Consider the following 12,273-nt stretch of genomic DNA (forward strand, 5'->3'; position numbering starts at 1 on the left):
GTTGTGGAAGGAATAAGCGCTTTTTCCTGCGCTCCGAGAGGCGGAAGGTGCGATTACTCATCCATCTCTCCAACTGTCTCCAGCACCTTTTCAAGCGCTTCTCGCGTCGAGTCTGGGGGCGTGAGCGAGGGGGTGGCAAGCGAGGGGAGGCTGCCAAAATCTGGGTTGCCACAGACACCGGCATCTCTGTTCCTCCAATGAACGCAGCGCTGGGAGTGCGAGAGGAGGCTGGGCACCACCCACATGTTGAGCTGCCTGGAGTATAAGTAGATGGAGGAGCCTGGACTAGTGGCAGTTCAGACAGGGAGGAGAAGCAGCTCTTCAGCATCTCCACTGAAAGCGGTTTTTTGACTCACCAAGTTTTTCCCCGAGGAGAAATCACCCGGATTCTTTTGCTGCGGCTTCCAGCTTCTTTGTGCATCTCTGTGTGATTTTCTCCGGTGGGAGACTTTGCGGCGTTCCAGATTCCCAGCAGGATTGGACGTCTTATCCAACTCCTCTCCTTGTTCCTGGAGGATCCTGGTTCTCTCTGGGACACCCCTGAGCACGTCAGACCGGCGTTTCCAGCTTGGCACCGGCAGAAATTTGCCTACAACTCTCTCTGGGATCCACGTGGACGGAACCGGCTCGCTCTGCGGTGATATCTGATTGGGTTGTGTTTGTGTCCAAAAGTCCTTGCAGGGGGGTTTAGAAGTCTCTGTGTGTCTCTCAGGAAGTGTTGTGGTGGGGATTTTTTTGGGATCCTAGCCTTAGTGCCAGGGTTTATAACCCAGTTCTTTGCGTGTTTGCCACTCGCACGGTCGGAGCCATGCAGCTGGACAATGTCACCAGCGCGGGCGTCCACTCCTTCCAGGGGCACCGTGGGGTTGCCAACAAGCCCAATGTGATCCTGCAGATAGGGAAGTGCAGGGCAGAAATGCTGGAGCATGTCCGGAGGACCCACCGGCACCTCCTGACAGAGGTCTCCAAGCAGGTGGAGCGGGAGCTGAAGGGATTGCAGAAATCCGTGGGGAAGTTGGAGAACAACTTAGAGGACCATGTCCCGACTGAAAACCAGAGATGGAAGAAGTCCATCAAGGCATGCCTGGCCAGGTGCCAGGAGACCATTGCCCACCTGGAGAGGTGGGTCAAGAGGGAGATGAATGTTTGGAAGGAGGTCTTTTTCCGCTTGGAAAAGTGGGCTGACCGCCTGGAGTCCATGGGAGGCAAATACTGCCCTGGGGAGCAGGGCAAGCAGACCGTGTCTGTTGGGGTGGGAGGCCCAGAGATAAGGCCAGGTGAGGGGGAGATTTATGATTATGCCCTGGACATGAGCCAGATGTATGCCCTGACCCCTCCTCCCGGGGAGGTGCCCAGCATCCCCCAGGGCCACGATTCCTACCAGTGGGTCTCCGTGTCCGAGGATGCTCCAGCCTCCCCGGTGGAGACCCAGGTGTTTGAGGATCCCCGGGAGTTCTTGAGCCACTTGGAGGAATACTTGAAGCAGGTGGGTGGAACAGAGGAGTATTGGCTGTCTCAGATCCAAAACCACATGAACGGCCCAGCTAAAAAGTGGTGGGAGTACAAGCAGGACTCGGTCAAAAACTGGGTGGAGTTCAAGAAGGAGTTCCTGCAGTACAGCGAGGGAACTCTGACTAGGGATGCTATCAAAAGGGAGCTGGATTTGCCCCAGAAAGAGGGGGAGCCCCTGGATCAGTTCCTTTGGCGCAAGAGAGACCTGTACCAGACCCTCTATGTGGATGCAGATGAGGAGGAGATTATCCAGTACGTGGTAGGCACCCTCCAGCCCAAACTGAAGCGTTTCCTGAGCTACCCCCTGCCCAAGACCTTAGAGCAGCTGATCCAGAGAGGCAAGGAAGTCCAAGGCAACATGGAGCACTCTGAGGAGCCCAGCCCACAGAGGACCCCTGAGGTTCAGCCAGGAGACTCTGTGGAGACCGTGCCCCCCTCCACCACCGCCAGCCCTGTGCCCAGCAATGGGACTCAACCAGAGCCCCCCAGCCCCCCAGCCACTGTCATATGAGCCCCCCTGAGCGGTGTCTGGGTTCCATGGAAGGGAGAAGGGGGCTTGTTTAGGAAGCTTCTCCTTGGAGGGAAGTTCTGGCTGAGACAGAGCTGAGGAGCGCTCAGTCCACAGCCCGGAGCAGAGGGATTGACTTTGCTCCTGGGGGGAGGGAGGTGGTGGGGGACAGGCACCTCTGCATGGGGCTGCCCCCCTCGCCCAGCTGTGCCACGCAGTGCTGCTGGGGACCCTGCTGGCACCACTGTGGGCAACAGCCAATTTCTTGAGAATTCCCTGACTAGAAACTAGAGACAATTCCCAACTGGTGGAGCGGCCGCTGGGCGCTGGCAGCTCTCAAGGACTTCATGCGAGTGCAGCAGTTGGTGGAGGGTTCCTACCCATCTGGATCTCTCTTTTTCCTTCTCTCCTCCCTCCTCTGAGAGGGTGGCCCTGTCCTGAGGAGACAGCTTTCTTTTGACCCTTGCCTGTTTTTTATTAACCTCTGGGTTTCTGTTCACTTGGCAATCTCCTGCTCTTACTTGCTCCAAAGGATTAATGTAATTTTTTGGATTATGTTTTTTTTTGGTCTAAGAAGAAAAAGAAAAACCCTATTATTTCAGGAACTTTCAGCTTTAAGAATCTGGATTATTTTCTGTGGTTTTCATTTCACTGCACCTAATACCTGCTTTAATGTGTTTCCTCTCAAGAGGCTCTTACTGGTTTACTTCTTGTCTTAGTTTCTGCTCACTTCAGTTCAAGGCCACTGCAGTGCAGAGGCAAATTTCATCCTTTCTCTGCACATTATCCTGTGCATTCAGCAGGAAACAGATTTTCTAATTAAATTCTGAGCTCATTTATTGAAGGAGCAGTCTCCTTCCTTTCAGGGAAGAGAGGGTGTTTAAGGTAGACAGAGGAGACACCAGAGTTCTTTTGAGAGAGACTGGGGGAAGGGAAGGGAAATAAATCCTTATTCTTTGAATGAAAGAAACAAACACACCCCAAATTCAGAGCAAAATATTCCCAGAGCAGCAAATCAAGTCCATGCTGATGTGTGGAGACAACAGGAGCTTTTGCCATGTAAAAGCCAAAAGAAATGAAGAGAGGATCTGTGTGCCCCAGCACAGTTTTAGCCTGTGCATCACTGAAAGGAATTTCTGCTCACACAGACAGACTCCAAATGCTCTTGGGAAGCCTGACATCCCTGTCCTGGAGCACCTAGGACAGAGTGCTGTCTGCTCACAGAGAAATCCCTGCAACATCTCACCACAGATGGAGACAGAGCTGGACTTTGTGACTTTTTCCATGTCGAGAAGGAAATGCTCAGCACTCACCTCTGGCCAGTGTTTGGTGATGGGACTGAGAGGAGAAAGACATTCCTCAAGTTTGGCTCTCCAAAGCTTCCTGAGGCTGGACACATCTTGGGCATCATCTGCATTTACCAGCAGACCAAATAAACAGCAGGGATGCAGCAGCAGGAGTGATCCTGGGATGCTCCTGGCACTGCCACAGCAGGGACATGTGGCACTGGTGGCTCAGAAGGCCTTTGCTGTGACTCCTTCCAAGAGGCTGAAGGTAAGGCAGCTTTCTGGCACTCTCTCCTCAGAGCTAAACTGGTCCAGTAGAAAACTTGCCTGGGGTTAAAAATGGGTTATGAAGCATTGGGGTTGGGAGAAAGGGGGAGGGAGAACCAGCCAAAGGGAAATACAGGAATGGGAAAAGTTTCCAAAGAAGGCAGTATCCTGAACTTTCTGATTAATATGGGAAGAGGATAAGAAACTTCTTAATTATCCCAGCCCCAGGACCTGCCTTGTCCTTCTGGAGAACCTCTGGGCTTGAGTCCCCACCTGAGGCAGCACATCCCAGGTCCATGCACAGCCCAGGGGAGCTGCAGGTCTGCTCTGCATCCCTGCTGGGAGCTGGGCTCAGGGATGGTGGGAGCTCTCCTCTCACTCTCTCCCAGTTTGTCAACAGCTCTGAGTGCAGAGAAAGGAGCATTTCTCACTAATGACCCGAGCTGAGTGGTGGGGAGTGGGAGTCACTGCTGAGGATGAGCTGGCCCTGTATTACAAGCTTTGTCTCCTCTTGCTTCCAGTGACTCACTCAGATCCTCCTCTGAGAAGGAATCACTTCGCAGCATGCAGTGTTTGGGAGGAAAGCCACAGAAAAAGCTGTGCAAAGGCCCAGACATCAGACCTGCTCTCAGCACCCTCAGCCACCAGCTGCCAGATCCACCACCTGAGGAATGACTGGCACAGGTAATTACATCCCATATTAACCTGTGGGCCTTCCTTAATCTCCCCAGTGCCCTGACCTGAGATATTGAACAGCCCAGGTGCAAACAGCTCAGTGCCAGTGGCTGCAGCAGCCTGGCACCACCAGAGAGGTGACATTTTAACTTCTTGGTGCCAAAACCCAGCACCAGCCCCAGTAATTGATGCTCCAGGGACTGCACATTGTGGCTTTCCCTTGGCTGAAACATGGGCAAATCCTTAGACCCAAACACCTGGTGGGTTCTCCAGGCTGCAGGCACAGCAAAATTTAATCCCAATCCCTGAGAATTCCTCCCACTTTAAAAATCTAATCAGAGTTGGTGCATTTTTTTTTTCTCCTTTTCCAGTGATCCTTTCTGCTGTTGCTGAGATTCTTTCTCCGTGTCCAAGAGCTTTCCCAGGGGAGAAGAAAGTGCTGCAGGAAGACAGAGGGAAAACCATGCACCAAAGAGCCTCCCATGCAGTGCAATGCCATGTTCAAGGTGCTGAGAGCCAGAATGAAACTGGGAAGCTGCTTCCAATAGGACAAAGAAAGGCCTGAGCTGTGTGCCAAGCACAGAGGAAAGTGCTGAGAATGGAAAGAAAGGCCAGAACAGAAGAGCCAAGTCCAGGTTTTGGGGACAGCAGGGATGCTGAGTGTCTGTGGAGAGGATTCTGCACCTCTGCGATCCGGGGCTGCTGGGACTCACCGAAAGGAAAACTTCACTAGATCCTCACTGAAAAAACTTTCCTGATTAACTTTGCCAAGAGGCTGCTCCTGCCTTGGCTAGGAACCCTCCCTGCTGGCCATGCTGTAACTCAGCCCTGCTGAGCCCAGGGTCGCTTCATCTCGTGCTGGTGTCACTTCCAAACCTCAAAGGGCTCCTGGAGTTTGGAGAAGCATCCCACGGTCCAGATGCTTGTCTGAACTGGTGGAGCCTGCACATCTGGGCCAGCTGTCTTGCCAGCAAGGAGCTTTGTGAGACAGCAGGAGCTCTCTGGGTCTGCATGGGCCAGAGTTATTGCAAGAACTGGGGTTCTTGTGCTGGCTTTGGAGTGACTGTTTCCATCCAGACCCAGGGAGCCCAAAAAGAGCTCGAGTGAGCTGGACAAGACAGTTTTGGTTCATCTCTCAGCTGAAATCTCTTGCAGAGCCAACTGTCCTCTGGGGGTATGTGTGTGTGTGTGTGTGTGTGTGTGTGTGTCAGTGAGGGGAAGGGGTATGTGCGTGTTGAGCAAAAAATATTCCACATTACTTAAAATTCTGTGATGTTTTGTTGCATTTGAATTAAGCCAGAGGGACCTAAGGTACATTCCAACAAGGCTCAGCAAAAATGTCCAGGACTGGAAAATTCCATAAAACCACGTAAAGGCAGATTCCCAGGCATCATTTTAAGGTCTAAATGATATTTGATTTTGAGGTGCTTAATTTCCACAGTCTCTTCCAAGGGACTAGACTGCCTAAATAGGCATTTTATTTTTCCTGTTTTTTTAGGGAATTAGCCTGTCTGTGCTACTTGGTCATTTGGTCCTGAGATTGTTTTTTTTTTACATTTTCAGCTGGCTTTTTGGAATGTGCAGAACTGAATCTCCTGGACTGATTTTATTTTAATTGCTGCTCCCAGCAAATTGGAGCTTTACTTGTAGCACCCTGGTTTTTATTACCAGCCTGTCCAGGAAGGACTGGTAGTTTATTTTCCTGGGGCAGAGTCACATGAATGAGAAGTGTGGATGTGTTGTACCTCTGGAACTTTAACAGATTTCAACCACTGCATTTTTTTCCTCCCTAGGCGATTTTGCATTTACTGATGAAACTACTTTAGAGTTTTTATTTTTACTAGAGATATTATTAATTCAAACAATCTTGTACAAAAGGCAAATGCATAGAGTTGCTGCAGGTTTTGGGGGTTGAAGCCAAAAGGTCTTTGTAAGCCGACATCACCTGCCCTGGGTCTGACTGGATCAGGCAGTTTATTCCTCATGTTGGAGTTACAAGATCACACCAAGCCACTAGAGCCTGTCAGTAGAATAGTGCTACACCTAATTTGCTATTGTAGCAAAGCCTTTTGTAGATTTATACAATAAAAAGTTGGAATATCTGCTTCAATTCCTCATTTTCTGGTCTTTCTTCCTTGGTTCATGGGTGACTCAAGTATCTACTGCCCTCTGGAAATCTGGGGTTATTTGGGTTACCTGGCTTGTGAAAATCTTCCTTCTCAGCAAAAGCATGTGGTTGACATAAAATTGTTGTTCAGACCCTAAAACTGAGTCAGATGTATCCCATGATTTTGGGGGAAGCAGCCCTTTGTGGGGCTGTGGGTCCTGCAGGGCTCTTGTTGGGTCCAGCTGAGAGAACCTTTGAAATGAGGACAGTCACATTCCCACCCATGTCTGGGAGATTCACAGAAGAGCTGAGGCAAGACAGAACAAGGTAAAGAAACTAAACCTCAGTGAGCTCTATTTGACCACCAAAGAGGCTTTGTGAGTGAGAAGCACCCAAACCCAGCAGAGACCCAGGAGCTGGGGCTTTGTCTGATGCATTCTCAATTCCTAGGGCTGATTACCTCTAAAACATCCCAGGGTTATCTGGGCTGGAGTCAAGGAAAGGAGCTCAGGGTGTTTTAAACTGAAATGTTTATTTTTAGCAGAAGATAGATTACTGACCCCAAAGATGTTCAGTCCAAGGATAAAAAGGACTCTGCCTCTGAAAATCCTTTTCCAGAGAATCTTTGCACTCAGATGGTTTTACCCCATTCCCTGCTCCATCTCTGGTCTTTCTCCAATGAAGGAACACAGTCCAGGATGGGATGCAACTGGCAATGTGCACTTGGGTGGAGAAACAAAAGGAGTTATTCCATTTACAACAGGGAATAAATGCCCAGTGGACCTCCCTTTTTTGAGAGATCCCTTTTGAGCTCAGGTTGGAGAGGCAGAGATGATCTGAAGGCCAAAGATGCCTCAAGGAGAACTGCAGACTTTGGAATCTCCAGCTCCTTGCACCTCATCCAACCACAAACTCTTGGCAAGAGTGAGAAGGAAATTTTGAAGGTGAGATTTGAACTCTGTCTTTGTGCCCTTAACTGCCAGAATCAGTGAAAAAGTGGAGGAAAAAAGCTTTGAGGAGTCAGACCAGTGACAAAAGTGCATCCAGTGTCACCCCAACCTGTGACAGTGGAGAGGAGCTACAGGTGAGCAGGTTTAGACTTTTCATGGTTTATGGACATGGCCAAAAGTGCTATGGACAGCCTGATCCTTGCAGAACCAAACAGCAAGGGCTGCACCAGAGTTCAAGAAGCATTTGGACAATGCTCTCAGGCAGCTGATGGGATTTTTGGGGTGTTCTGTGCAGCTGGATTCACTGATCCTTGTGGGTCCCTTCCAGTCCAGGAAATTTGAGGGTACTGAGCTCAGCTGGAGGTGCTGAGCTCTTCCAGCAGAGGGGGGCAGAACTCCACTGTACACTGTGGGAATTAAAATCAGGAAAAACACCAAAGAGGGAGAAATCTGTCCTTACCATCATCCATCCCCACACAGCCCATTCCCACAGGACACAAGATCAGGGGTTGCTGCAATCTGAGAGAACAGGCAAAGAGAGATTGTGTGGAGAAGGGATGGGGAGTGATGGCCAAAACTACACTGGAGGAACATGGACAGGATGGGGATGGGAGGTGGGAAAGGAAGATGAGGCTGGAAAATGCTTTCCTGTGCTAGGTAAACTCATAAGGTTTCTAATTTTGTCTCAGAGTCTTCCAGGTTTGACTGTAACCATTATTATTTCCTTACTTTCTGACCGTTCCAGATGAAAATCCCTGGAGACTCATTGGACCTACAATCATTAATTAATGAAAAAATGCCTTATTACTGCTCCTGGTTCTCAGAGTAGGGAGTCACTTGGAATAGATGTGATGGATTAACTGCCTCAAACTACTGAAATCCCCTTCAAAACCAGAGTGGGAACCATCCCTGTGTTTCCTGGGGCAAGATCCAAAATGCAAAGATATTCACAGAGGAAACAGCCTCGGGTTGCACCAGGAGTGGTTTAGATATTAGGAAAAAATTCTTCACTGGGAGGGTGGAATCACCACTGGAACACTCTGGGATCACCAGCCCTGGATGCCAAGGCTCTAAATCCTCATGGATGTGGCACTTGGGGACAGGGTTTAGTGGTGGATCTGGGCTGGATAATCTCAAAGGGTTTTTCCAGCTGTAATGAGTCCATGATTCCATAAATGATGGAGAAGGCACCTGAGGCCAAGCACTTACAGAACTGAGAAAAACATCAATTCATTCTTGACAATTTTTACTTGATAATTTTTATTTTCTTTTTTTTTAATTGTGTCTGGACTGATGGGCTCCTTAATTTGCTTATTCAGGACAGCTTAAAGAAGGAGCCAAGATAAACCTATTGCACATACAAATTATTTTATAGAATCATAGAATGATTTGGGTTGGAAGAGATCTTAAAGATTATCCAGTTCCACCCCTCTGCTATGAGCAGGGCCATCATTCACTAGACTACTTTCTTTTTTTTTCCCTTCTTTTTAGCATTTTTTTTTGTCTTTTATCTCCTTTTTTATTCAGAGATTGAACTGCTCAGGGATGTAAATCATATTTATTGACTTTCCAGGCAGGCCCTGTGTGTGTGCACAGCCCAACTGCTCCCCTGGATCTCCTTTTCCCACGTAATTAAGGAAGGCAGTGAAATTCCCATTATTGACACAAAGGGGTTTAATGGCTCCACTTATCACATCCAAACTGCTCTGCTGAGCAGTGGGTGCTCGTTCCCATCATGGAGCAAGAAGTTGTCCCTGACTTGTTCCTGCAACACTCATTTGTACCAAGGATGAGCTGCAGGCAGGTTTTGCTGGTTTTACAGCTGATTTTTAATCATTAGGAATTGCTGTGTACATACAGCTTGATTCTTGACACTGTGATGATTTTTTATGGATTTTACAGCCATTTTCATTGTTTTTTGGGATATATTTATATATATATGCTAAATTAAAGTGAGGCTGCAATCTGAGTGTGGTTTTCAGTCATTTTATGGTGAATTCATATCCCTAGAAGGGAGCTGGAGGGGGGATTTTACAAGGGCATGGCATGATAGGACAAGGGAAATGGCCTTGAGATGAAGGAATTTAGATTTAGATGGGACATTGGGAAGAAATTCTTCCATGTGAAGGTGGGAAGCCCTGGAATGGAATTCCCAGAGAAGCTTTGGCTGCTCCATCCCTGGAAGTGTTCAAGATCATTTGGACAGAGCTTGGACCACCCTGGGACAGTGGAAGGTGTCCCTGCCCATGGCAGAGGCTGGAGTGAGATGATTTTTCAGGTCACTTCCAACCCAAACCATTTTCTGATCCTGTGAATTTATATCCTGCAAAACCAGGGATTCCCAAGCTCACTTAAAGCCTTCATATTTCTGATACAGGACTGATGAGTTCTTCCATCCCTCCCACATGTACTCAGAAAACACTACATTTAAAAAAAAAAAGGAAATAATGTAGAGTATCAGATTTTATTTAGTCCTGAATCTTACAGAACCACTTGGTGGCTTAAAGTGTTTTGTATTTTTCTAAAGGAATCAAATCTTGACATTTTCAAAATGAGCTTTTGGCTTCTTCTTTCTGAAAAACACCACTTAAAAACTGACTTCAACTTAAGAAAAACAAAATAAAAAGAAAAAAAAAAGAAAAAAGTAAGAAAAGGTCAGAAAGCTCAGAAAAGAATGGGAGTTTCCTGCTTTGGGACTCTGAGGCTTGTGCTGGGTTGGTGCAAGAAGAAATGTCTTTTTCCAGCTTCATTTTAATCGACTGAAATATCAAGAGATTTCTCATCTGACCTGACTTTGCCCTATTTTTTTCTCTCCTGATTTGATTACTCAACTAAATAAACTCAGATATTTCCCTTGTTGCAGGATTTCCACTTTCTGTGCTCTTCCAGTGTAGGAATTTCAGTGATTTAGAATATTCTAAGTGTCACTGGAATGGTGTACAACCTTTCCTCACCCAGCACATATTTTCCCAACAGGGTCAAAGGATAATCCCTTTTAGTGACCAGGATTACAAAATCTGTGTTACACACTTGGAAAAATACATCCAGTAAATTCACTGACAATTTTGACAGCAGAAAAAAAAAAAATAAAAAATAAAAAATAAAAAATAAAAAAAAAAAAAGCCAAACTTCAGGTTCTTACCTTAAATAACAGCCTTGAAATCTGTCCTGTGTTTGGGCAGTGATGTCAGGGCAGTGCTTGAGGAAATCTGTGCTGATCACAGAATTCCAGAATGGTTTGGGCTGGAAAGAACTTTCCAGGATTGCCTCATTCCACCATCCCAGGTCACTCCATCCAGCCTGGCCTGGGACATTTCCAGGGATGGAGCAGCCACAGGAAACCTGTGCCAGGGCCTCACCACCCTCCCAGGAAGAATTCCTTCCCAAAATCCCTTCTAAATCTACCCTCTGTCAATTTAAAGCCATTCCCTTGTCCTGTCCCTCCATCCCTTGTCCCAAGTCCCTCTCCAGCTCTCCTGGAGCCCCTTCAGGCCCTGGAAGGTCACAGTAAGATGTCCTTGGTGGTGGCCTCAGCAGTTCTGGGTTAAAGGTTGGATTTAGTGATCTTTGATGTTTTTTCCTACCTAAACTATTCCATGATTCTCCAATCACGAAAAAAATCATCAATATTTAACTCAACCTGCATTCCCTGCAGTCCTGGAGTCACTGGGGACATTCCAGGTGGGGTGTAAAGGTGGTATCTGCACCACTTAATTAGTGGCTTGTCTTCATTTTCTTCTGTCTTCACTCAGAGTCAGGATTAAATACATGAAGGAGATTAATTTCTCCTGTTTGGGCTTGGTTGTTTATTAAATCTTATTTAAAGTACAAGAGTTCTGCAACACTTCCAGCTACCAGCTAAAAGTGAGCAAAATGGAGGTGAATCTAGCTGGTTACAAGGTCTTTTAAGGCTAAATAATCCAATAAAGAACTAACACTATATTATTTATACTTTTGACCCAATAATCAACACCTGTGACCCTCAGTGCAGAACTAATTGTCCAAGCTGAAATCATGAAGAAGGAAGAAAAAGACAAAGACAACACCCCAAATCCTCCATCTTGTCCCATACCTATTACTATGTTATAAAAACTTCAAATTCAAACCCTTCCACCATGTGAAAGCACACAGCTCTATTCTAACTACACACCAGTGATTCCAACTCCATCACTCAAATTTGGAAACTTCTCCAAGGCCTCAGGTCAAAAGCAGTGTTCTCCTGGGGGTGAGTGTTAGAAAGCACAAAAAACTCAAAACTCCCATGTTTTTCCTGGTTTTCCAGAGGTACAGATTGGAGAGAGGGATTTACTAAATACAGGTGAAAGCAGGAAGGAAAAGTGACTGCAGACCCCTCTGTCCTGTGTAGGATCTGCACCAATATCTTGTTTTCAGAGCTCACATCCACCCTGTGCAGAGCATCCCCATTTCCTGGTGTGGAAAATGAGGGACATGAATGAACTGGAAGGGCTGGAAGCAGAGGGCAGAGTGGCTCCATCACTGCTCTGTGCTTCTTCTACTCAGTTTCCTCAGAAATCCCCCTTATGTTCAGTTCTAAATCTCCTTGTGATCAAGTAAAGGAGACACCAATTCATTATTTCCCAAAGATCTTTGTTCCTGAGGACTCCCCTACACAGAGAGTTCCAGGAAAGCAAAAAATCCAAACTGAACCAAGGCATGGCCATGTGGGAAATTACTTGGAATATTTTCAGACTTTTGTCTTCAATCTATTTCAGAGTTAAGGTGATCTGAATGCAGCAGGGTTCACTTCCCTTTGGCTTGATCAGAAAGGTGTGTCTGGGAATAAATTAACTTGGCTGAATTAATGCCACCTTTGATCCTCATTAAGTTTAGACACCCAGGCATTTAGGCCAGCCTAAGTTCTTCCACTGTAAAAGTCAGTGCTGAGGGAAGGCTGGAAATCTGCACAGAAACTGCTGGAAAAACATCCAGGCTGAGATATTTTTTTTT

The 12,273-nt window shown here is 47.1% G+C and overlaps 1 protein-coding gene across 1 annotated transcript; it reads left to right on the plus strand.

The window, feature by feature from the left end:
- The first annotated feature begins 291 nt into the window (after positions 1–291).
- ARC (activity regulated cytoskeleton associated protein) lies at positions 292–6,358 on the plus strand. The gene is made up of 3 exons (XM_079302175.1): positions 292–3,574; positions 4,095–4,257; positions 4,620–6,358. Exon 1 carries the CDS (start codon positions 809–811, stop codon positions 2,021–2,023), a length of 1,215 nt encoding a protein of 404 aa, XP_079158301.1. The 5' UTR covers positions 292–808; the 3' UTR covers positions 2,024–3,574; positions 4,095–4,257; positions 4,620–6,358.
- The last annotated feature ends 5,915 nt before the right edge of the window (positions 6,359–12,273 follow it).

The sequence above is a fragment of the Erithacus rubecula genome (assembly GCF_903797595.1).
Source record: "Erithacus rubecula genome assembly, chromosome: 3".
In the NCBI taxonomy this organism is placed as follows: Eukaryota; Metazoa; Chordata; class Aves; order Passeriformes; family Muscicapidae; genus Erithacus; species Erithacus rubecula.